Raw genomic sequence first — 26,640 nt, 5'->3', positions numbered from 1 at the left:
GCGCCCCCGGCCCGGCAGCCCCTCCCTCCGCGCCGGTGGCGGGGAGCAGGGCGAGGAGGAGCGCTGATTGGTCGGAGCCTTGGGGGGCGGGGCGGTGGGTGTGAAGTGGGTGGCTCCTTCGCTTTTGCGTGTCCCTCATTGCATCATCTTCTGTCCGTCGCGGTTCTGAAAGGCTGGGCGCGGTGCGATCCACGATCCACTCAGCCCGGGACAACAGCCTGCTCTCCTGTGTCTCTCCTGGCCCTCCCCGCACCTCCTCCAGCGCCCAGGCCAGGAGACCCCCGCGGGCCGGCTCCCAGAATCCGCTGTGCACAGCTAGCAGACTTCGCCAGTTCCGCCTGATCCGTTCATTGAGAGCCGTGTCTTTTCCCCGAGCCCAAGTCCCCAGCGTCCTCCAGCCTCGGAGCCGCAGGCAGTGCCATGGAGAAGAGCAGCGAGACCAACGGCTACCTAGACAGCGCCCAGGCGGGGCCTGCAGCAGGGCCTGGCTCACCCGGGACCACTGCGGGACGCGCGCGGCGCTGCGCCTGCTTCCTGCGGCGCCACGCGCTGGTGCTGCTCACAGTATCTGGTGTGGTGGCGGGTGCTGGCCTGGGAGCGGCCCTGCGGGGGCTCAGGCTGAACCGCACTCAGATCACCTACCTGGCCTTTCCGGGCGAGATGCTGCTCCGCATGCTGCGCATGATCATCCTGCCGCTGGTGGTCTGCAGCCTGGTGTCGGGCGCCGCCTCCCTCGACGCCAGCTCTCTCGGGCGGCTAGGCGGCATAGCCATCGCCTACTTTGGCCTCACCACGCTAGGTGCCTCCGCTCTCGCTGTCGCCTTGGCGTTCATCATCAAGCCTGGATCTGGCGCGCAGACCCTTCAGTCCAGCGACTTGGGTCTGGAGGAGTCGGGACCTCCTCCGATCCCGAAAGAAACAGTGGACTCTTTCCTAGACCTGGCCAGGTAACGCCCCCTTCCCCCTTACCTCGCCAAGTGCACAGTGGGGGACGCCAGCTTTCTAACGCACTCCAGTTCATACACACACACCCTCCTATACTCATAAGAGTTAATTCCTAACTAGCTGCTGGTGGCCTTTAACGTTTTTAAAATATCAAATTAACGTCCGGAGTCTTTGCATGCTGACCACACCTTTACAAACGGCAGGCAGCGGGGGCGCACCGGACATTCTCAAGCAGGGCTGCATCTTTTAGCAAGAACCAGTCCTGATGTTAGATGGGAGTGTTAGGGAAGAGATAGCCATCTCACCTGTACTTTACTCCTTATACTCTCTAGCTGCCCTCATTGGATAAAACGTTCCAACCATGCCCCAATATTCTCACCCAGTTTTTCTCCCCAAGGTGCCCAAAAGCTTCTTGGAGCATTGGCTAAATTTATCTGTTAAGTCATTCTTGCCTATAATCTGTGGCCTCTGTTTCAAGGAGGAAGCTGGCAATTTTTTGAAGAGTTGTCCATAGACCCAAGGATAACAAGAGTGGGGTTAGTTGTGTGAGGGTCATTGCCCAGAAATATGCCTCTCTTGGGGGCCTGGGACAGGTTACTGTCCACCCCCATAGTCATGTCCACTGTAGGGTATTGTGAGTTTCAAGGGGCTCTATTTGTGGGAAGGTGTGAATTCTAGAGAGGAGGGAGAAAGAAATATCTTCATTTAACTTGGCCTGCTTTTTGTGTCTCTTAGAAGTTGCACTTCATTCCTTGCAATGTAGTGTAGTTTTTGTGGGTTATCCAAAGCCCCAGCCCCTTTTGGTTTCTCCATTAGTCCAGAGTTCACAGATGGGAAAACTGCAGTCTAGAGTCATTTACTGATGTGGCCAGGTTCAGCTGAGTGGGGAGCTGAGCTGGCTCCCCCTCCAGACTCCCAATAATTCTGGATTCACAGTCTTGGACCTGTTTTGTCTTGAGTCACCAAGGCAAAGCTCCTCATTGCTGAGGTGGTGAAAAACAGCAAACTCTGGGCCAAGTGACTTGACTTCCTGATGTTTCCATTTTTTCTGGAAAATATGATGACTGTCTGCCACTTAAGAGAGAGTGTGTTCATTTAAAACTACTACAACAAAAAAAGTCCAAGGCATTTACATTGAAAAAAGAAAAAAGCCTCCTTGATGAGTGGGACCAAAAAGTTCTTACCAAAACTTCGTATCAAAAAGACAGGTGGAGGTGGCCCATCAAAACTTTGATGAGATACAGCCTTTGCCCTAGTGTCTGGCAGCTTGATATTTGGAGTCTTTAGAGATCCTTAAGGTTTTGATACTAACTTTTAGGTGGGTACTGAAAACAAAGTATATTGAGGTTAAGAGTGTCTTTGGCTTATTACCTTCAGTGTATCAGTCAAGGAGGCTAGTTTTGTAGGGGTAAAGGAGTCTTTTGTTTTTTGGGGGGATGTTTTTTGCAGGGATCAATGGCTCAGGGAGGGAATGTGGCTGCCCAGTTCTAACCTGCTTATGGTACCCCACAGGGAGGCTAGTAGCTTTTTTTTTTATCTCCAAGAGAGAGGCAGTGGCCAAAGAACAGGGGCAGGGGGTGAGGTAAGGGGTTACTTTATTTCCACCAGCCCCAGAAGGGACTTTTTATTTCCTGATCAGGATTTTCCGGTTTTACATCCAACACCCTTCAGCTCCTGCTTCTGAAGCGAATGACCCAGCATCATGGCTTAGTGGTCAGTATAGGTGCAAACTTTTGGTGACTGAGGCCACAGATACAGGGAAAGACCAAGAGAACCTTTGTTGTGGCTTGTTGGGAATAGGTGGCACTTCATAATGCTTCCAATAGCCAACCTTATGTAATCCAGCCGCTCATGGATAAAGATAGGGGAGATGGTATGATCCTATTTTACCACGGAAGAAACTGAGACAGAGATCAAGTGATTTGTTCAAGGCCATATTGTGGTTTATCAAAAGAGGGATTAGAAGAACTATGGGTCTCGTGCCCCCGCGTTCAGGCTCTACTTTTCCCACTCTTCCCTCCTCAGAGTCAACAAGCCGTAGTGATGGTGCCATGCTGCTGGTCTAGTCCCGACTCAGAAATGATGCAATGTTGGCCAAAAGAGGAACCAGGAACCAGAATGGTTGTGTCGAGAATTCGCTTACTACTTGTAAGCAGAGGTGTTGAGCCCCTTCAGTGAAGGAAAGCAAGTGGGCAGGTTGGATTTGGCTTTGTCACTGGGCAGCTTGTGAGGGGAAACGGAGTCCTGAGGCACGTGGAAATGTTTCCCAGGTCTGGGGAGTCTCTGGGTAAAAATCTGAAGTTGCTTCCTCCAAAGAATCCTCTCCAATGCTGATTTTATGTGACTCTGAGCATATTCTTTGGCAGAGTCAGGGTATAGTTCACTCTGCCTGTAGACAAGAGCAGGAAATGAGACTCTACCAGCAAACACTTCAGTTATCCCGAAGGTCTGCACCTGGTAACTGCCTAAAACTTAAAGACTTTGAGGGAGTGGGAAAAGCCTCAGGTGATCTAGTGCAGTGGCTACCAAGGTTTTGCTCAAGTTCATGACCTTTCCTGATGGTAGAGTGCCCCCAAACTCCCACCAGCTCTCTCTGCTATGATTTCTATTTTATTTTTTCAAGGTGGAAAAACTGGCAGATGAGTAAATCACAGTATCCCCTCGAGCAACTCCAGAGCTCTGGGTTTGGAACCTGGAAGAGTACAGGAGTCTCAGAACTGGATGTGACCCAACGTGACTTTTAAGCAGGTCTTCAGGAACTCAGTGCAGCTTTTTGGTCCCTAACAGTGCTTACTGATGATGGGTCCTAGGACCTGTCCACAACTTTCTGTGCCTTGGCTTCCTCATCTTTATAATAGGGATCATGAAAGTGCCTACCTCACAGGATTGTGTTGAGAGATAAATGAGTTATGTCTGTAAAGCTCTAAGAATAGGGCTGACCTAGGAGATGCTTGCTCTTGTTATAAATGGAGCCATATTACAGAGCAATTGGGTTTTTCTGGTTTGCATGAGCTAATGGGATTGGCCCTCTTTTCATAGTCTGAAATAAATGAGAGTGAGTGGGAAGAAAAGGAATGTTTGGGGAGCTCAAGATGACCTGAAGCTAATGTAGCCTTTAGGTATATTGGGACCACATGAAGCCTGGAGGAAAAGGAGTGTTCTGGGCTACTGGAGTCAACACTGTGGGAAATTTGGAAAATGGAGAAAATCAAAGTGAAACTTAGAAGAGCCTTCCATTCTGAAATGGGGCAGAAATCCTCACATGTCCTCCCTGACATCTCAGTTGCTTTTTCCCCCCACATTACATGTCTCCAAAATTGGCCTTGGGTTTTCTTCACCTGAAAATGGAAAGGATCAAGGCAGCTGACTTCTGACATTCCTCTGGGTACTAATACTGGTGGTTTTCAAATGGAAAACCGGAGGATTATCTGCCAAGGAGGCAGGTAGTTACTGGACCCAGGGCAGTGTCTGCACTGGCAGCCAGGAGAGTGGCCTTGGGCCACTGTCTCGCAGAAGTGTCGCAGGGGGCTACCGCATCCCTGGTAAAGACACCCGAGATTTTGCCTGTTGCTTGGTTTTTTAGGCTTTATTGCTTTCCTTGTGTTCATTTTCTTAACAGTGGACAGTGCAGGGAGCCTCCCCCTTCACAAAGGGAGGCATGAGGGACTTGCTTTCCATTTGGAGAACTAGGTGAATATGATGCCTCTCAGGCTGCAAAGAACACATTTCTTCAATAGGTGTGAATAAACCTATCAGAGACTGAGATCTAACATTAGCCCCCAGATCATAGTCAAGGGAATGAACAGGGAATCTTTTGTTTTAAATGTTGACATGGCAGATTATTTGATCTATCCCTCTTTCTTCTGTAGGCAAGATGAAGGCTCTTAGCATATCTAACAAGGATCCAAATTAATGGAGGTTTCACAGCCTGACTAGTCACTAAAAATGGCAGCTTGTAATTAAAAAAAAATTTTTTTTAGCTTGACACGGCGCCTTCTACTGCCCAGGAGAATATCTGAATAGTTTAGGAAAGAACATAAACCCTACGAGGCAGTATGGATAGTGATTAAAAATGGACACCAGGTTTGAATCCAGCTCTACCACTTACTAGCTGTATGAACAAGTCGTTTAGTGTCTCTGTACCTTAGTTTCCTTAACTTATAGTTTCCTGTAAAATGAGGCTAGTAATAGTGTAGCTAGTACCTAGACTTGTTACGAGGATGAAGTGAGTTAATATTCTTGCTAATACTCCAGTGTGTCCCAGCCTCTCAGGGACAGCTGAGGGCTATTTGATACAGAGTACATGCTGCTCTTAGCCTTATTTCCTCAAATGTCCCCCACCCCAGGGGCCCAGCCTTAGCCTTTCCGGCTGGAATCTGAAACTGGATGTGGGCCTTAAAAAGATAGTACATTACTCCCCCACCCCCACTGTCTCCATAGTGTAAGTCCATCACCCCAGCCCTTCCTCTGCTCCCAGCCTTGTAGGGGGTACCAAGATCTGAAGGAGCGCATCTCGGTTAACTGGCTCTGTAACAATAAGCACTAAGAATAATAAATATTTATCAGGTGTACCTACAGTGTTATATCCTGTTCTGAAGAGTCTTTGAAATTTTCATAAATTCAGTAAAGAGTTTTTGAACTTAAATAAAAGGAAATACTTCTGGAACAAAAAACAGACCTAAGCAAAAGTAAATTGTTTTACATTCTTCTCATATGGGACAGGGTAATGCATATCATCCTTGACAATAGGATCAGAAGGACAAACAGCACCAGATGTATAAAGAAGGAACAATTTTGAAGTTTTTCATGGTGTGAGCTGTTCAAGTCTGTACAGTACCACTCACAGAAGTTCTGCTTTCGCCAGTTCAACCTTGGTTTATAGCGGGTTTTCTGTTTGTTTTAAGTCCAAAGGTTTCTTTAGCACTGGGAAGGCTTGTCCATTCATTCTCTCCCAGTTTGGTCTGACCTGGGTCTCTGGATTTAGTAGTACGGTCTCGGCATTTTTGCAAATGTTTTTTTACTTAGACCCAGTATGAGAAATTCATTTTAAATGTTGGCGTCTATACACAGACATCCCGACCCCCACATAAGCAACCTGAAACACAAGTTCCACAAAACAACATTTTAAGTGTGATACATGCTGATATTTTGTATTCTGTCTAATTTGTTACATCTTTTATAAAATGCTGGTTACAGCCAGTAAATTGATTTCATGGCCTCTTGATGTTTGAGAAACTTTGGTCTAATGTATATCTGGTGTTAATGTAATTCAGGGAAATTTCTCAGGGTCAAATAACAGAAAGAGAAAGTAGTTGAGAATTTAAATAAGATGAAGAGCTCAGTGGTTAGAAGCACCCTGCTAATGCCCAGGGAAATTGAGTGCCGTGCAGAGGTAAGCATGAGAAGGCCATTTGATCCTGCTGATTTCCAGATTCTAAATCTCACAACTCCAGGTCTGTACAGTCCAATAGAATAGACGCTAGCCACAAGTGGCTATTTAAATTTAATGGTTTAGATGTAAATAAAATAAAAAAATTCAGACCCTCAGTAGCACTAGCCATATTTTGAGGGCTCAATAGCCACATGACTACCACATTGGACAGCATAAATATGGAACGTTCTGTTGGACATTGCTGGTCTAGGTGGAACATGAATGGGAGAGGTAGCAACTTGATGTCTCTGGGTGCAAAATGAAGGGGTTGAATTTGATCACCTCTAAGATTCCTTCCAGCTCAAATGTCCTTCATTTGAAAGCCCAAGAAGTTACTCTTTCAATATGAGGAACTGGGAGAAGTGCCTGGAGACAGAGCTTTAGGGGGCGAAACTGCTCAGCAGCTGATCCCTGAATACAGGAGAGCTCAGGAACAAGAAAAAGCCCAAGTCCACAGCAGCATCTGTGTTGAAAAGCCAAAGGAAAGAAGAGTGAGAAGAATGCAGAGAGAAGAACAAAGTCAGAGGACTGACACAACTGACTTTAAAACTTACTACAAAGCTACAGTAATCAAGACAATGTGTGGGCAAGAGAATAGACAAATAGATCAACGGAACAGAATAGAGAGCCCAGAAATAGACCCACATAAATATAGTCAACTGATCTTTGACAAAAGAGTAAAGGCGATACAATGGCACAAGAGTAATGTTTTCAACAAATGGTGCTGGAACAGCTGGACATCCACATTGAAAAAAATGAATCTAGACAGCCCTTGCACCATTCACAAAAGTGGACTCACAATGGGCCACAGACCTAAGTGTAAAATGCAAAACTAGAAAACGCCTGGAAGATGACATAAGATGACCTCTGGTATGGCAATGACCAAAAGCATGATCCATGAAGGGTGGAGAAGAATGTTTCATTTTACTCCTGCAGCCTCACAGCCTTGTCCCTTGATGGGAGGGAGGGGGGATCCTGCTCCTGTCCTCTGGCAACCAGGGAAACTACAGGAAAGGAGTATGATTCTGTGGGTTCACCTCACCACCCCTAGGCAATTCCTTCCATGGGATTAATATTTGAAAGCTGAGCCATATAATCTAAAAAGAATTCCATCATCCCATTGAATATATGTATTTTGTTTTTTTGGTTATCAAATTGTCTTTGCAGTTAGCACTGTGTCTATTGTTCTAACTTTTTAAGCAGTTTTGAGATATGATTTACATACAAAAGATGCACCCATTTTAGGTGTACAGTTCAGTGAGTTTTGACAAATAGATAAACCGTTTAGCCACCACCACAATCCAGACACTGAACATTTCCATTTCCCATAGCCCTTCTCAGCAATTCCCACTCTCCACCCCTGGCCTGAGGCTGTTTTGGATAGAAAGTTTTGCTTTCTCTCACTATGGATTAGTTTTGCTTTTTCATAGCAATGGAATCACTCAGCATGTGCTTTTCTTCGGCTCCTTTTGCTCAGCACAATGTTGTTGAGATTACCCATGTTGTGTCTACTAGTGGTTGATTCCTTTTGGTTGCCAGGTAGGATTCCATTGCATGGATTTATCAAAATCTGTCCATTCATCAGTGGATGGACATTTCAGTTTTGAGCTATTAGGAATAATGCTGTTATACATACAGACCCTTCTTGCAGACATATATTTCCACTTCTCTTGGGTAAACATCTAGGAGTAGAATTGCCAGGTCATATGGTAAGTGTATGTTTACCTTTATAAGAAACTGCCAAAAAACATCATTTTCTCCTCAGGAACTTGATTTTTTTGGCAGGAGTTGCCATTTTGCCTCTAGTATTGAATGTATCCCTCTGTTCCCATTGGACTTTGTAGACTAGATACAGTGGACTGTCTGAAAACAGGTTGGTGTGTCAGTGGCTATTTGGTCTAGAAGTTCTGGCTTAGGGTCAGGGTCTGTTCTGGGTGACAGTATTGGGTTATTGCTTATGCTAAAGACACCAGGCAGGCCAGATAGAAGGGTTTAAACAAACAGTCTGTGCTCTTTGGAAGAGAGTGTGTTTCAAGGCTGTGGGAGAGGCTGCGTTTGCATCAAGTGAGGAAATAACTCATTTCTGAAGGATGCGAAGTATTTGCAGGGGAAATTGCCCCCCATGGGGAAGATAGAGGACTTCTAACCCAGCCCTTTCCTTAACTTCCCTGTCCTGTTAGGGAGAGAAGCCGGTAGCCAGCTCAGCCTGGGAACTACTTTGGTGTATTTGGAACATTGAAACCTTGGCTCAGGGCCTGTTTGGGCTTCTAACTAGTATAGCAAATGGAAATGGGATACCAAACCGACCCTACAAGACTGAGAAAGGTGCTTTGTAATGGAAATAATAGGCAAATGTAAGTTGCTATTCATCTATTACACTGAAGAATAGCCAATACAAATTCCTGGTCTTTTTCTACCTTTTTTTGATTTTAAAGTAAATATGCTTGTGATAGGCATCAAATTTCTGATCACCATTTTGCAGCAGTAATTCAACCAAAGATCGCATTTTGTTTCTTTACATACACATGTGTACTTACAAGTATTCTCTAAGTATGTTAAAAGCGATTCAGGTTTTATAGACAAGCAGGTTTGGGAAATCCTGCGTTGCAGTCTCTATGTGTCCTATAGAAGCACCCTGAGTGTTCTAACGCAGTCATTTTTGCACCTTGTTGGTGGGTGTATTTATTATCTATTTTTGTATAAAAAATAACCACCAATTTAGCAGCTTAAAATCACACACACATATTTATTATCCCACAGTATCTGTGGTGTCAGGAATCCTGGCATGACTTAGCTGGGTCTTCCGCTTTAGTCTCTCACAAGGCTGCAATCAAGATGTTGGCCACAACTGGGGTCTTGTCTGAAGGCTCGGCTGGGGAAGGTTTCACTTCTGAGGCTGCATGGTTGTTGGCAGAATTCAGTTCCTTGAAGCTCAGATGGGGAGCCTCAATTCCTAGTTGGCTATTGGCCAGAGGCCACCCTCAGTATCTTGCCATATGGGTTTTCCCAACATGGCAACTTATTTCATCAAATATGCAAGCCCACAAAGCAATAAAGAGTGCCTTCTAGGAGGATGGAAGCCACAAGGTTATGTAACAAAATCTCAAAAGTGACATCCCATTACCTTTGCTATATTCTTTTGGCTAGAAGTCGTGCCCACTCCCAACACACACACTCAAGGGTACACAAAGGTGTGACTACCAGAAGGCCTCTTAGATGCTGCTTGCTAGGCTGGGCTGCAGTCAAAACTGCCTACATCTGAAACCAAATGCACTACAAATAGTTGCCAAGATATTCTAGGGCTATGAACACTCAACCGCAGAAGTAAGAATTTGTGAATAAGTTTGGCACAAATTGCAAAGGATGATCTTTTACTCTTCTAGACTTATTCTTATAGGAAGTGGGCAGAATAAGTGGACCATCAGTGGGATTTTCTTGTATGTCATGACCAGCATCTGTACTGAACCTGACCCAAGGAGGCCCTCAATAAACATAAAATATTCATGTTTTCATGAATAGATTTTGGCTTCAAAATCTAGTTTAACTGGATCAGTCCTATTGCCCTCCTTTTATAACAAATATTTGATAATATCCTTCATCCTGAAATGAGATCCATAAATAGAATTTACCTAGACACATAATTTCAAACATCAGTGTGATTTAACTGTAATAAAAAAACCCACCAGATTGATGGTTGCCAGAGGCAGGGGGTAGGGAGTGGAGAAGTGTGTAGAAGGAGGTATTAAATATTTTTAAAAATAGAAATAAAAATAAAAGTATGCTGTAAAAAATGTTTTCAAAAGAGAAAAAGAAAAAATGCCAAAGGAGAGTGATTTCTAATAAAAATAATGTGTTTCAGGATGTAAATGCTCTTAAGGCAAAGTGGCTAGGTGCTTGCTTCTGAATTTAGATTCACTTCTAATGAGACAGCTTTAAATGCAGACTGGTGGTCGATACAGGGGTGTGTAATTAAGGACCCAGTTCCTACAGTTCTCCATTGGTGATATGATTTTCCAGAAAAGTGAACAGTTCTTGGAATCATTCTGAACAAAACAAAAAATCATCCTGCATTTTACACAGGAATTTCAGTCCTAGAAAATTCAGTATACATTCCAATGGAACAAAAAATACCTTGTTTTGAAGTTAGTTTTAAGCTCAAGTAATTTATACATAAGATTTTCATCTGTGAGTGTGTCATACAGGGCATTGGAAATCATGAGGGCCTTGAGACCATTTATTATACAGGACTTTGCCACACTTAGCAGAACAAATGGCTGGGACCTGGCACTTCCCCCTAAATACACTCCCCCAAGTCCAGGATGCCCCCTACAATTATTGTAATGACAAAATAGTCCCTTGGATTTCACTAGCGGGCAGCACCACTCCCCAGGCTAAGCACCACTGCAACAGGGCATAGCCTCTAGGGGAAGGGAAAGTGATGCAGTTATTCTGGCTTGGTCGGACACAGGTAAGCCTAAGTATCAAGGGGCACCACGAGGGAGATGAGGATAGAGATCAGTGCACCCAAAGAGTCTATTGTGGCCTGGTGTTCCATTCTCAGGAATGGGCATCTTAAGATGACATTTAGTGGGGAGGTGATTAGGTTTATTTATTTATTTTAATAGAGGTACTGGGGATTGAACCCAGGACCTTGTGCATGCTAAGTATGTGCTCTACCACTTGAGCTCTACCCGCTCCACAGGAATGGGCATCTTAAAGTGGACAGACACTTTGCTGAATTTTAAGAATACTGATGAAATGCTTTCTTTTCCAACAGAAACCTGTTTCCTTCAAATCTTGTGGTTGCAGCTTTCCGTACGGTAAGGCTTGATGCTTTGCTAAAAATGTGAAACTTTGATTGGGGGAAGAGGGGACGTATAGATTCCTGCTGTGGAGTTAGGTAAAGTAAAACAGGGGAGGGATGGTGTTGTTAACAAACTCAGTAACATTAGCTTAAATTTTTATAGATGGGCCTCCTAGAGTGAGAACAAATGAGCCAAACAACAAAAACGCCAAGATTTTTCCAAAATATCCCAATAGGTCCAGCATCTTTTCACATCACCTGAGAAATACTTTAAGATCACAATTTGAGGGGCTCTTAAATATTTTAGCATTAAAAAATACATTTTAATCTTTTTTTTCTGATTACAAACATAATGTATGCTCATTGTGGAAAAAAAAAGTACAAAAAGGTGGAAGAAAATAAAAATCACCCATAATCACCACCTAGAGCTAGCCATTGCCAGTTTGGTATGCATCCTTCAGATATCTTTTTTCTATGCATGTGTACACACACATATGATTTTAAAATAATTATGCTACACACATTGTTAGAATGTACACATACTACACATATTGTTTGGTAACCTGCTCTTACTGTGAACATTTTCTTACGTCGGTAAACCTCCTGCAGAAATTACTGGTTGTATTGCACTGTGTGAGCGCACCATAATTTTCCTCAATGAGTTCCTTGCTGATGGGCATTCAGGTTGTTTCTAGTTTTTCCCTGACTTCAGCAATGCTGTAAGTAACGCCCTTGTGGCCATGCTTTACACAGAGAAGGACTATAAAGGTCTAGATTAGATGGATTAATATGATTGCCCTTTTTAAGCAAAGACTTTACTGTTTCTACTAATAGCCTCTCTCTCTTAAAAAAATCTGCATATAAACGCGACTCTGGCTTGTATATATAATGTGAAATAGGAGAAAAATAAAAGGTTTATGGGGCTTTCAGTGCCTCCCACAGATGTAGGGTGGGTTTTGTTTCCCCTGCCACCCTTGATCACGGGACAACTGAACACCTCTGCCTGTCTGAAAGCTTGGTAAGTTAAAGCTGAGAGAGACCAGAGCTCCCTAAAGGCGGGTTCAAAGCAGGCCTCCAGGTCTGAACCCGCTAATGGGCTCCTCTTGGCAGTCCAGAAGCCAGGTGTCCTTAGAAGGGTCAGGAAGATGTTTTATAACAGAGTCCACCCGATGATAGTGCATACCGCCCCAGGGAGACACCTGTGCACATCGGGCAGAAGTGTGTAAAGCCAACCTCAGGACCAAAGTCGGGTGGACATTTCACCTCCCATAAGAGGGTTTCCCAGAAGACTCAGCCAGAACACACTGTCCTGCCTCCCATCCTTTGCTTTGGAGAGTGGGGGCTCAAAACAGATTAGAAATAGATGCTGAAAAGCAGTCCCACTCAAATACGTTCTGGAACAAGGTGGAGCTTAATAAATAAATGAATGAAAATAAAATGACACATCCGAAAAGTGAGCTTTGGCGTTGTGGAATGAATATCCAGTTTCTCCAAGTAATACGGACTCTCAGCTGTGTGAGATACCAGACTATCAGCTTGAAATTGTGTGGACCTTCTCCTCCAGACCAGTGTCCAAGGGACATAGGAAATCATCCCTGTTTCCCTGGGTCCTAAATAACCAGAGGCCTCCTGGAGTGCACACTGCCTTGATCTTAAGTTACTTGTGCATCCTCAGAGGCACTTGTTGGGCCAACCAAGTGGCGAATGCCCAGGGCACTCGGGGTGAAGGACGACGGAGCAGCAAGAGGCCCAGCAGTCCTCTTGGTTCCTCCAGGGGGCCTTAGGCTGTGCACTGACAGGGGTTTTTCTTTCTCTTGTTCACAGTATGCAACTGACTATAGAGAGGTGACCCACAACACGAGCGCTGGAAACATAACCCTTGAAAAGGTAAAGCTCTTCGTGAGATCACTTGTGGCAAATACTTACAAAGCAAGTAATGTTTCTTGATTGAAGGGGCATACACAATGCATGCAGGGCTGAAAACTCTGGGGTCTGACTGGGCCGTCCGAATCACACAGGCTAGATTTGCTCCTTTTTTTTTACCAACATGGCCAAAGACCGGCGTGTGTAGCACTGGAATCTTTAGCTGATCAGTTTCATTGACTTGGAACTAATGCTCCCTTTCTTAAAAAAAAAAATTACAACATCCCTTCTGCTATTCTGAAATAGAATTAATAGGTGATTTAACCTGCCCCTGCACATTGAACTTGTCTCAGGGGCTTAACTCACTATAGCTGTCATTAAGTTCCATTTATTTTTTGAGTACGTGTTGTTTATCAGACAGCGGACTGAGTCCCAGCCTTCATTGCTAGAGCTGGAAGGGACAAGAGACCTCAAGGATTATTCAGTCTAGCCTCAGAGCTGCCATGGAGGGGAGGAGGTACTTTGCCCTTCCCCTACCCCCTAATACACCTCCCCAGGGCTGAGTGGCTCTGGGTAAAGGAAAAGTTCTACTTTAAAAAAAAGAGTTGAAAGCTACTAACTTAGTCCATTTCACTTCATCTTGCAGTTGAAGCACCTGAGCTCAAAGAAATTATCTAATATCAGAGTTGGGACTAGGACTCAGACTAGAACAATGATAAAAATGCTCTTTTGGTTTTTACTGTGCTGACATCTTTCCTGTTCAGAACTTCATAATGTGTTGTGATGGAATAAAATGTTTGTCTAATATATGCTTGCAGTCATGAGGTTCAGCACTGCTGGAAAAAATTTAAAATATATTATTTCTATCTATTTTAAGTCAGTGGTTTAGGAAAGGATATCCTGAAAATACCCATGTTGATTCTGAACATCTTTTGAAATTTGTCAGCGAGGAGACCATGGTAGGAGCCCAGCGACAAAGAATTTGTTGACATTTAGGAGGCAAAGTTACAATCATTGATTCGCAATCTGAAGGAACTTTTCACCAATTAGCTCTTCTTTTAAACAACCCTTTGCAGTGATTGTCTAACCTCTAGTTGAATATACCAAGTGACAGGGAGCTCACTACCTTCTGCCCATTCTGAACAGCTTTCAGAGTTAACAACTAGGTGAAATTTTTGTTTGTTGGTTTTCTGTGTCCTCAGACTCCATCTCCCTTTTAGTTTCCTTCTTGATTTGTGAGATCGCTGAGGGTTAAACAAAATTTGAGCCTTTTTTTCATTCCAGGCACAGTGCTTCAACCTGGTGGAGACACCAAGCAAATGCATCTTTCTGGTTTTTTTTCCTCATTAAACTATTGTTGATTTACAATGTTGTGTTAATTTAGTTTCAGGTGTACAACTTCAGATTCTTTTCCATTATAGGTTATTACAAGCAAATGCATCTTTAATTCTCACTCATCTGTTGTATACTGAGATCCTCTGTCCCCTCTGATCCTACAGATTCCCATTGGCACTGAGATTGAAGGGATGAACATTTTGGGATTGGTCCTTTTTGCCCTGGTGTTAGGAGTGGCCCTGAAGAAACTCGGCTCCGAAGGAGAAGAGCTCATTCGTTTTTTCAATGCCTTTAATGAGGCGACAATGGTGCTGGTGTCATGGATTATGTGGTGAGTGTCACCCTGCCAGCTACCTACTCTCTCATTTCTCCTGCCATCCTAAAAAGAACCCAGCTCAGCTGTTCTAGGTCACTCATGTGGGGCCTCCTGGCCCAGTGCTCTGTATGTGGTTGGTGCACCATAGGCCAGTCTTGGTACCTGGGGTGAAGGACCTCAGAGAAACAGGTGTGTGCCACAGTTACCAGTCCTCTCCTTGACACCCACAGTGACCTGTAGGGTTCTATCATTGGTGATTTATTTATGAATCTCACCATCTTTCTGTATCACATGGGATGCACATGTCATCTAGGGGGCAATGAATTCCATAAGTTTGCTACCTGCTGCATAAAATAAGGCTCATTTATCTTAAAACAAAAGACTTCAGGCTTCAGAAGGGCCCCTTACTAGAGGGTTTTACACCAGGAAGGACAAATCCATTTCTACCACATATATAAACTTGGAATGGTCTTTCCATCACATAAATGTCTCTTTATGTAATATCAATGAAAGGTAATTGTTTAATAAAAACCATTAGATTGATTTCTGGCTAACAAAAATTTGACAGGATCTCTCAAGGTAACTTCTCAGAAATCATACCGAGCCCAGTGTCAAGGCCTCATAAAGTTTATCCTGCTGTTTTATCCAAGCCAGGATTTTAGCTTCTGTCCATTTGTTGTTGAGAAACTACATACACAAAGCATTTTCCTTATTGTCAACTCTTAAATATCCCAGAACTTCTTTCTCTTAGATGGCATTGGTGGGGGAGGTAGAGGTGGAGAGACAGCAGGACTGATTTTAGAAGAGTAGCCTGGAATTTGGTAGGAAAGTTTGGAATTGGGTGGGAAGCCAAGTCTGGAGCCCCCACTGGTGGTGTTTGTCTTACTCAATCAGATTTTCTTGCTCAACCCAAAATTCCAGAGTCTGACTCTAGATTGTAAACATGACACTTCATATGACTGCTGTTGTGCTGGGGAGAAAAATATTTCCAAAAAGGAAAAAGTGTTTTCATCACGGCAAGTTCTTTTCCTGGCTTTTTTTTTTTTTAAGTCTAAAATCCTCCCAAAGGTTGGATTAAGGGAAACTCTGAGCAAGAAAGTAATGTTTCTGTGTTAACAGATTTGTTTGGTTTTCAATCTGGAAACCAAATTCCTTCAGTGAGATGCATTAGTTATAGAAGCAGATATTTGGTAGGGCAGACTCAGCTGACTGGCTAACTGCAGTGGGAGATCTATTGCCCAGTAAGAGCATCCCGCATGGAATTGGGGTTTCAGATGCCTTAACAGGTTAAGGATCTCCATCAGGTGTGGGAGGGATCTTTGGTAGTGGCTCTTCCTACTTTCTTTCCTTCGCTAGTTCTCTACTCGAATATCGAAGCACCTGCCTAGCCTGCACTGTTCACAGAAATAACTTCTCAATGGACTGAATACAGGGTCAGCAAACCTTGCAGGCCATGTGATGTCTGCTGTGACGGCCAATGCTGCCCTCGTAGGACAAAGGCAACAACCACAGTTTATAAATGAATGAGCGTGGCTGTGTTCCAGTAACACTCATGGTGCCAAGCCAGGCATTAACCTATCCAGGCAGGAAGGAAGAAAGAGGAAAGGGAGTCCTTTAAAAGTAATTAGAAGAAAGTACCGGGGTAGAGGAAGTCTTCCTACACAAAATGCAGGAAGTAAAACCCATAAAAAGCTGCTAAACTTGACAACAAAATACAAAATGTTCGCATGCAAAAGATACCTTGGACAAAGTTAAAAGACAAGACACTTATTGAAAAAAATTGATATATACTTAACACATAGTCTGTATGTGTACACAAACACACACACACGCTCTCTCTCTCTCTCTCAAAGCATTAGTATAGAAAGGACTAGTACCTGTTCACAAAATATTTATCTGTCTGCAGTGAAATTTATAGGGAAATTGAGAATAAGTGTTTAGAAACTTCTACAGCAATTTCATATTACTTCAACATCCAAGCACATGATCTTTTTTTAGTGTTTTATTTTCTTGTGTGTTTTAGAAGAGTACTGGTCCATGATCAACTGGATAGAAATAAACCAGTCTTGCGGGGAGCATATAGCTCCATGGTAGGGCGTGTGCTTAGCATGCACAATGTCCTGGGTTCAATCCCCAGTACTTACATTAAAAAAAGAAAAAAGAAAAAAGGAACAAGCCTTTCACTGAAGATAGTTTGAGAAACACTAATATAAAGAGTTCTGACTACTGAAAAGGAAAAAAAGACTGAATAAACTATTAACAAAAGGACAAGTTGTGAGCAGATATTCATAGAAGAGGAAACGTAAATGACCAGTAAACATTTTAAGGGATGCCCAACTTATTAGAAACCAGGGAAATGAAAAGTTTGGTTTTATCAGGCATTGATAAGGGTGGGGAAAGGGTTTCTCAATAGCAGCGCTATTGTTTTTTCCTTCAGAATTTCAGGAATTTTAATTTTCATTTTCCTGCTTTTTTTTTTTTTGCATTTTCCAACTTTTTATAGTAAAAATCTGCTGCATTTTTAAAGTTGGGATATAGTTGATTTACGGTATTATGTTAATTTCAAGTGTCCAGCATAGTGATGCAAAAATTTTATAGATTTTACCCCATTAATGGTTATTATGAAATACTGGCTACATTCCCTGTGCTGTACAGTATATCCTTGTATTAGCAGCACTATTGACCTTTGAGGCTGGACCATCTCTGTTGTGGGGGGCTGTCTTGTTGCACTGCAGGATGTTTTGCAGTATCCTTGGCCTCCAGCCCCTAGATGCCAGTAACACCATCCCTCCCATCAAAGTTGTAACAAACAAAAATATCTCCAGATATGGCTTAATGTCCCCTGGGGGCAAAGTCATCCTTGGATGAGAACCAGTGGTACAGGGAAAGGATTATTCTCCTCAACAGCTGGAGGGAACCAAACTGAGCCAAAGCTGAATTGGAATAGCCACTTTGGAGAACAGTTTGTCAGGATCTACAAAAATTTAAAACATGCACACCCTATGACTCTGTGGTCCCACTGTGGTCTAGGTGGGTCGAGGTGCCGGTGGGTCTAGGTGGTGTCTCTACCTGGAGAACACAAGCATGAGGGCACAAAGAGGCCCGTTTGCAGTGTACTTTGCAATGATGAAAACCTGGGAATAATTTAAATGCCCATCAGCATGGCAATGGCAACATAATCTGTAGTACAGTTCTGAGGATGATATTAAAAAGAATGAGGTAAAAGTGGAATCAACCCAAATGTCCATTGACAGAGATCTCCAAGATGTAATGGGGGGTTAAAAATAAATGTGCAGATTTAAACACATACCTGTGTATCTAAATGCATAAGAAGTGGGAGTGGTTATCAGAGGAGGGGTCTGGCTTGAGGATGGTGCTGAAAGATTTTGGCCTAATCTGTAATGTTTTAATTTTTTGAAAGGAGAAGGTATTCCTGTATTACTATGGGACTTTTAAAAAATAATATTGCATAGAGTATCTCTGGGAAGAAAACTCAAGAAACCAGGAACATTGGCTGCCTCCTTGGAAGGAAACTGGGTGCTTGGGGGACAAAGATGGGAGGGAGACTTTACACAATTCACACTATTGTACCCTTTGAATTTTGAACTATGTGACATTATTATCTATATAATTAACATTGACAAAGTCAACAGTTATAAAATTCTTCCTCAATTTCTATTGAATTCAAAACAACAGACTCTTGTTCTTTGTAGTTCCTGTAGTCCATTTCTTCCCTTCCTTCTTCCCATCCTGACATTAAAAAAATCTTCACGCTCCAAGAGTGTTCCCAGAGGGTCATTGTTAATGACTTTTTCCCACGGAATCATGTTTTTCCAAAACACAAAGAATTTAAAACTTCACAAAAGTCTCAGCTTTGGCTCAATTCGGTATCACAGCAATTCTGCAAAATAGGTGTTAGCCTTTTGTGTTCCTGAGTTCTCGGAACAAGCCTGAGCAAAGCTGAAAGTCAAGCTTACAGCCCCAGAGGCTTGGATCATGAAGAGTTCTTTGCCTTTCCACTTGGGAGCCCATGTGGTTGGTAGTATCAGCTGTTAAGGATGTATCCAACAGGAAAGAAGTCTGAGTCCTGGTCCTGACTCCATCACCCACAATGAACAATCACGTTCATTTTACTCAGTTTCACGGCCTGTAAAATGGGTACGGTATACGCCCCTCCTTTTCTAAGCCTCAGGATCACCCTAGGGAGAGATGAAGACCGCCTGGTTGAGAGTCCCTGCATTCTGTATCAGGAAGGGCCTGCAGTCCCAGCACCACCACCCTTACTGACAGGTGCCCTGTGCTCATGCCCTAGGTACGTACCTGTGGGCATCATGTTCCTGGTTGGAAGCAAGATTGTGGAAATGAAGGACATCATCGTGCTGGTGACCAGTCTGGGGAAATATATCTTCACATCTATATTGGGCCATTTCATTCACGGAGGAATTGTCCTGCCACTTATTTATTTTGTTTTCACACGAAAAAACCCATTCAGGTTCCTCCTGGGCCTCGTCACACCATTTGCAACAGCATTTGCCACCTGTTCCAGGTGAGTGGGTTTTGGGTGCCCTTGGCTGCTCTGACCTGTGTTGATATGGGGCCTGGTGAGCCTCAGGTGGATGTACAGCCAGCATCTCAAGATATTTTAATTCCTTGAAAACTTTAAACTGGACTTACCTGATTTTTTTGTACTACCAGCCCCACAGCTCTTATGGAATTAGATTTCTGGAATTGCCAGAATGAGGTATTGCCTCGTTCTCTTCTGCTTCTTGCTCTTTAGAGGTCAGTCGGAGCATTATTTAGCCCAACTGCGGGTCCTCACCCTAATTAGTAAGCCCCTTGTGTAAAAGAAGGCAGCCACTTAACTCAAAACAGCATTGCAGGCAAGCTTCTAGAATGTCACCTGCCCAATTCTCCCTCTGGACAGGTGAATTAGGAAATAAGACCAAGGCATGATGGTGAGGGGTATGTGCTCAGCTCTCTAGGAGTCCACAGGTTTGTGGGATTATCTCATTTAGCACGAAGGATGCACCTTGTCGTTATTGGAAATCCTTCCCCCTCAAAACTGGGCTTTCCAAATACATTAAAGTCAACTTGCAAAGGATGGTAGCACATCGTTGCATTCACATATGTAGTTTTTGCCTCCCGAGTTTTTGCATGTTTCCTTCCATCCCAAATGGCTGTGTGTATGACAGGGTGGTGGTGGGAAAAGAATAAGGGAGGTGAGTTTCTCCAGCTTCGTTGGAAACCAGCCTCCTTCTCAGTGGTGCCAGCCGCCCTGTGCAGAGCCCGCTGGAGAGGGCATGCCTAGTCCTACCAGTGATCCAGGAACACAGTTACTCTTCCCAAACTCTCAGAGCCATTTCTGCTTCTTAAAAAAAATCATTTTTACTTTTTTAGGGGAAAAAACATTCAAGAGAGGAGATGCACCTATAGAGTAAATAGTTCTTTGTTCTCTTGAGAACATTTTGCACCACGAGGCAAGGCATGGTTCTTGAGAAATCTGAAACTGGTGTGTCCAGGTAAAACTATAACAGTTTGTAAATCTAGAGAGTCCCATTTTGAATCCTTTGGGAGCTGTCAAACCCCCACGTGTGACAGAAACTCAGAAAATTCTGATTTCTCTCTTATTTCAAGGGGAGAGTGCCGGAAACTCGGATGGGGCTAATTGCTCTGTTCCTGGGTCAGAGCTGAGTGATACATTGGCCTGGCCGGGAGGGACTGTTCTCATGGTTGGTTGTTCTTGCGTGTCCAGCTCAGCAACCCTTCCCTCCATGATGAAGTGCATTGAAGAAAATAATGGTGTAGACAAGAGGATCAGCAGGTTCATTCTTCCCATCGGGGCCACTGTGAACATGGACGGCGCAGCCATCTTCCAGTGCGTGGCCGCGGTGTTCATCGCCCAGCTCAACAACATCGAGCTGAAAGCAGGACAGATTTTCACCATTCTGTAAGTTCTTTAGGCCTGGTTCAGAACTTGAGGGCCTTCTTGTGATCCCTCACCGTGACTCAGGCATCTCATTTGTGAAATGAGGACAGCGTGAACTCATTCCTAGAAGAGAATGGGTCCTCGCTCAAGGGCGCAGCTGACAGAATCTAGGGTTGTGTGGTTTTCAGTTTTTAAGCTGTGGCTGCCATGCTCTGCCTGACTCTGTGTCCCCCTCCATGTTCTGGGCTAACAGCTGTCCTTGCTGTCCCATCCCCTAGAGTCACGGCTACAGCGTCCAGTGTCGGAGCAGCGGGCGTGCCAGCTGGAGGGGTCCTCACCATCGCCATCATCCTGGAGGCCATTGGGCTGCCCACTCAGGACCTCTCTCTGATCCTGGCTGTGGACTGGATTGTGTAAGTAGCAGGTCCTAAGGGCACCGAATAAAAGTCTGTATTGAGTTCCCTAGGAGCGTGGCACTGGCTCAGGGCATGCAGAGAAACTTAAAACATGTCATTACCAAGAACTTGCTTAAAACATCCGGGAAAGCTGGGGGTCCGAGGGTCTATGGAGATTGTTGGCTGCATAGGAGTCATAGCCATTGGAGCAGTGAGCCCTCAGGAGTGATTGTCCTTGGCCTGGAACATCCTAGGGGTGATTTCTGCGAGAGGAGAGGTGAACCCAGCTAATGCGAGAGCCCTGACTTGGGTGCCACGGTGGGGAATGAGGAAGGAGATGCAATCCAGACGGCCGTCACCAGGGCTGCTGTGAAGATGCAGAACAGTTTCTGAGTGTTGCTGCCTTGAGTCATCTGATACTCTTCTCAGACACAAATAATATTTGTTTTATAGGGAAGGTCAGCTGAAATAACTGATGCAGAGTGACAAAGCAAGTGAATAAGAAACGAGCCCTGGTGCCCAGGTATCTGGGTTCAAATCCCAGCTTTACCGTTTACTAGTTGTGTGATATGAACTGTCCGTGCTTTGGTCCGCCCAGCTGTCGTGTGTGAATAATGCAGACCCCACACCAGAGTAGTGGTGGAGATTAAATGAGCTAGCACATACACAGCATGGAGGCACATGGAAGCGCCTTCTGCAAACATTGGGGAAGAAGGACACTTCTGGCCAGGCTCGCCAGAGAGGGAGGGGCATGGGATACCCTAAATGCGGGAGCCTGGCACTGGGCTCGGGGCTCTGCCCATGGTGGTTAGGAATGGTGGTTTCCAACCTTTTTTTTTAAGCCCTGGAAACTTGAAGGGGCTTCTCAGAATCCCTAGGGCTCCTCGGGGGCGAAATGTGCAGTGGAAACCTGCATTGTCCAGACAGCAGTTCTGAGGGAACTCAGGCCCTGCAGTGATGGGTTGGACAGGACCAGAGCAGAGGGTCGGCAGCCCTACCTCCTTCCTCACCCAGCCACCGCCTCTACATAAGGAAGGTGCTTAGCCAGGACTAGGGAGGTAGGACGCCACTGGGCTGCCCTGGAGAGACCTGCAGTCACATGAACCCTCCACCACCCGTGACCTCTGATCCACAGCCCTCAGCTTCCCCAGTGCCTCAGGCGAGTTCACATTTTCCCCTCACTCCTGAATGGGCACCGTACTTCCTTCTTCTGAGCCCCAGGGATGGGGGATGTTCATTGGACTAATCTATGGGAAGACAAGCTTCTGGAAAGGACAGTGCTGTTTTCTGTGAGATGGTGTTTGCCAACAGCCTTAGAGAGCATATGAAGGTTACAGTTCAGTAGAGACGCAGGGTCAAAATGAGTAAAGAAGGGAGGTTCCCTGCAGCAGAACCATGAGTGGGAGGGGAGCGGGACACAGAACTGAAGCTATGCTGTCATCCCAGTTCCCTGTAGCTTTTATTCGATGGGGTCTCTTACACGTGAAAGCATGCATAGGAAGATTTCTGGAAGAAAATTCAAATGTCAATACTGATTCAGGGTTGTGGAGTATGGGGGGTGGTGCCTCTGGTTTTCTTCTTTGTACTTCTCTTTTTCCCAGGTTTTCTACAGTGAGGGACTGTTACTTTCATCAGGACAAAAATACCTGAAGAAAAGCGGTTTGGCATCAAGTGAGACCTCATGCCCTTGTAACCCGCTCTCCCTCAGGTCACAGCCTCTCGGTGGCTCAGCCCGTGGTGACACCCGCGCCCCCTGGTGGCTTCTAGCGGCATCGTCTGTAATGCCTTCCTGTTCTCTCTTCCTCAGGGACCGCACCACCACGGTGGTGAACGTGGAGGGTGATGCCCTGGGTGCGGGCATTCTCCACCACCTGAATCAGAAGGCGATGAAGGGAGGGGAGCAGGAGCTGAGCGAGGTGAAAGTGGAGGCCGTCCCCAACTGCAAGTCGGAGGAGGAGACGTCGCCCTTGGTGACACACCAGAACCCCGCGGGCCCTGCGGCCAGCACCCCCGAGTCCAAGGAGTCGGTTCTGTGATGGGGCTGGGCTCCCAGCTCACCACCAGGCGTGCCCGCCCCCTCAGTCCCGCCGCTGGGCCCCAGTCACTGCCCTCGCCGACGTTTAGCCTCCCGAGCAATGCTTTGGCCCAGTCACCAGTTTGAGGATTACTTCTCGGTACAGACATTGGGCTTCCTACAGGAACTGGTTCCCAAGGACCAGGACACTCTGACATTTGGTTTGACCGTGTCCAGGTGCAACTGTGTGCACCCGGGCTCTGTTCAGAAACACACCCTCAAGCTGTCAGGCTGGGGGAATAACAGGCTCACAGGTACGTGGGGGTTAAAGCTTGGAAAATGCACATGTTATTCACTGCACCCAAGAAAGCTCAGCATCAGGTGTTTTCCGGGCAGACCTGGCGGGTGGCAGTCGTCTGTCGCTTTGCCTCATGAGCTGTAGTAATTGGAAAAATTCCCAAATTCTTAGCCTTGGCTGAAATTCACTGAGCTGGGACTCAAGGTGTTTAGAGTCCATGCTACAACTAGGTGTGGCTGGCTTCTGGGTCACTGGGCTGGAGGCGCTGCACGTCATCAAGTTAGAAATACTCCATGGTGTTAGCACAGCTGGGGTTTCTGGTCAGTGGCATTAAGTAAACAACTAAATTCTGAGGTCAAAGAAAGGAGGGGAGTACCACCTGCAGGGGGAGGGAGGCACCCAACAGGACACACACGCACACATGCTGATGCCCCCATTCTCGCCCCAGTCCTGGGGAAGTTTTCTGCTTTCACGACCTGGGCCTCTGACAACGATGTGGCTTTATCCCTGCCTGCTCTGATTTGGCAACAGGCCAGAGAGGGGCCTCCTCCGGGGAGGTGATACGGTCATCACATTCAGGACCCTTGTTGGTTTAGCAAGATATTTAATCCAACTAGACCCTCCCTGAAAGGCTGCATTGCAGCAAAAACAAAACAAAAAATTTGTTAAAACCACAAATTAGGGGGTGGGGTACCCACATTCCCAGGTCCCCCAATCCCCTGGCTTTGGCTGATTTCTAGGGTCTTGGCTTCCTTTACCTCTAGTACATCAGAGTTTAAAATTATAAGCCTAACAGTCCGTACGATACCTGCTGACTTGGTCTGAACCTAGGAGAGGGGGCTTTATAGAGAAGACCAGTGTTGCCAGTGGTGGCGGTGGGGGACCTACAAGGCACAAGACTGCTGTCTCATTGTGGCTGATGGCGTGTGTCCGTGGGGTGACCTGCAGCAAGTCCTGGGACCTCACTTTACCCCATTAGTAAAATGGGGCTGATGTCACCTGCCTCTTACCTACCTCAGAGGGGTTTGGTGAGGCGAACTGAGTGAATCCATGAAAACGACCGTTTGGCATTTCGCTTATGGGGTATCAAGCGCTAACGCCCCCAGTTCTCCTTACTGTTGCCTAGGTGATACCTACGCTCTCCAGGAGCCGCCTCCTCCTGGGGAGGACAGCTTTTATGAGCAGGCTTGCGTGCTGTGAGCAACTTTTAGGTTGTGCAGGAGCAACTTTTATCAGGTCAATTGTTCTCTTGGTATTTTCTCATTAGCATCAGATGCAGCCTCTTCCTAAGGTCCTTCAGTTTTTCATGAATTCACTACCCCGCCTCCCACCACACTTCGGGTACCTGACCTCCCTGTGACTCCCAGAGCCAGGCACTGGTTCTGCCATCCCACACCAGCCATTAAAGCTCCCAAACTTTCAGCCTCGCTCATTCCCTTGTTTCTCCTGCTGCTGTCACCCAGCGGAAGCAGAGCACATTATTGTGATGCAGGTCCCATCACAAGTAGAACGGGTGGGAGGGACAGAAATAGTGAAATTCTCCCATTTTAAAATTGGGGTGGGGCGTGTGCCAGAGTGAAAGGGATGGAGAAAAGCCAAGGAGTCCAGAGCAGACTCGGCCCATGGGCAGGCCCCGCTCCCTCCAGCCCTCTTTAAAGCAGCTAAGCCACCCACTCCTGTCTCCTGTGAAGCAGGAGTGACCAGGAACTGAGCTGAGAGGTACCTGGAAACCTTGACCCTCCGGCTTGTTGCTGACACCTTCTGTTTTCCGAGGGGAAACAATTGCACTGTTGGATTCCAAACTGCAGATGAACATTTCAGGCTTCGGTAGATCTCTTCCCTTCTTCCACATGTGTATTGCACACATACATGTGTGTAGCATCTGTGTGTGTGCGGATGGGTGTACATGTGTGTAGCATTTATGTGTGTGCGTGCGTATGTTGTGGCTTCAATCTAAGTAAGTTTGAATTGGGACAGAGGTGAACCAATTGCAGGCTCTCTGGCTGATTTTCCTGTTCCTAAAGGTGAATTTCACAAGACGTGGAAACTAGATCAGACCCAGGAACTGCACATCCTCTATCCTGGACCTGGAAAGGCAGTGAGGGGAGTGCAGTGGCCTGGAGAAGGGTGCTTCCTTGTAAAATCCCGATGATGACCCCTCCCCCTTCTCCTGGGTTTCTCTCTGTTTTTTGATCCACAAAAGGGATCAGACTAGGAGCACCCGGCTGGGGAAAACCACGCTGTCTCATTGTCTGAAGATGTCTCCCCGCTCTTCTCGTCTAACGTGTCGTAAATACTGTTCATCTCTGACTGTTTTGTATGTGTGACACTTGCCTTAAAACGTAGCAGGCCTCAAAAAAGAATACAGCCTTTCTAGTAGGATCTGCATGTTCCTTTATTCCTTTCTTGTGTTTGGAAGTGGCATTTACTGGTGGAGCTCTTCTCGGGGGTGGCCTGCGGGTGACGGAATTGATTTTTTTTCCAGCTGCTTCTAGCCAATGTGACCCCTGGGGCAGGGTGGGCTGCTGGGGTGGGCAGTGACTGGTGTGGCTTGTGGCAGTGAGAGCTAAGACTCCCGGGTGCCTCCCACTCAGCACTGGCAGGGCTCTTGCAAAAAGTGAGTGCTTTGGCCACATACCTCCATAAAGCTGTCTTGTTAGGACAACAGGCCTTCATGGACCGTCTCCTGTACGCCCAGAGCCAAGTGGGAGAATGCCCCAGCGGTAAAATGGCTGAGGACGTCCCTGCATGACACATGGCCCATGCCCCTACCATCCTCAGCACCACACTTGCCGTTTCTTTTCTGGCATCTCATTCTCAATGACCCCACATTCCAGCACAATTAGGGAACTTAGAGGCCTCTTAGGATGGGATTATCCCGCAGGTTCACACTGGAAGTCTTAGTTTCCAGACCCTGGGGCCTCTGAAGGGAGAGATCCCTGTTTTCACCAGGACATTTCCAACCCTTCAGATAATAAGGAAACTAGTTTTACTTTCTGGCCAAGGTCCAAAGGGATGGGAAGAGAGTCTGCACAGACCCAGGATCTGATGGGACCTGTTACTAATGACAATTTAAATCCCCACCTTGGAGTGCGGCTGCCTTGATTCTTTGTTGTGGAGAGTGTTTGGAGGCTGAGTTAGTATTCAGTGACTCAGCTTTTCAATGTAGTCAAATCAAGAGGGGCAATTCCATAAGCCACCTCTTACCAGGGGAGCAGGAAGAGTGCTGATCTATCTGCTGGGTCCCCTTAGCCCACCCAGAGGCACACTGGTGATGATGTCTGTGAACGGCATAGACAGTGGAGTGACGAGG

General features: G+C 45.7%; 1 protein-coding gene across 1 annotated transcript; it reads left to right on the top strand.

Annotated features, from left to right (window-relative positions):
- Window positions 1-8: 8 nt before the first annotated feature.
- SLC1A4 (solute carrier family 1 member 4) lies at window positions 9-25,709 on the top strand. Its single transcript, XM_006201511.4, has 8 exons — window positions 9-947; window positions 11,154-11,196; window positions 13,005-13,067; window positions 14,543-14,709; window positions 19,007-19,240; window positions 20,447-20,641; window positions 20,899-21,033; window positions 22,823-25,709. Exons 1-8 carry the CDS (start codon window positions 421-423, stop codon window positions 23,049-23,051), a joined length of 1,593 nt encoding a protein of 530 aa, XP_006201573.1. The 5' UTR covers window positions 9-420; the 3' UTR covers window positions 23,052-25,709.
- Window positions 25,710-26,640: the final 931 nt, after the last annotated feature.

The sequence above is a fragment of the Vicugna pacos genome, chromosome 15, assembly GCF_048564905.1.
Source record: "Vicugna pacos chromosome 15, VicPac4, whole genome shotgun sequence".
Lineage (NCBI taxonomy): Eukaryota > Metazoa > Chordata > Mammalia > Artiodactyla > Camelidae > Vicugna > Vicugna pacos.
The sequence above is the reverse complement of the archived record's forward strand: the minus strand, read 5'-3'. Positions and strand labels throughout refer to the sequence as shown.

Bases quoted from the DNA above. Each gene is read 5' to 3' on its own strand.
- SLC1A4 (XM_006201511.4), top strand. From the start codon at position 421: ATGGAGAAGAGCAGCGAGACCAACGGCTACCTAGACAGCGCCCAGGCG. The intron at 13,068-14,542 runs GTAAAGCTCTTC...CTGATCCTACAG, and splicing joins GAAACATAACCCTTGAAAAG to ATTCCCATTGGCACTGAGAT. The intron at 20,642-20,898 runs GTAAGTTCTTTA...CCCATCCCCTAG, and splicing joins GGACAGATTTTCACCATTCT to AGTCACGGCTACAGCGTCCA.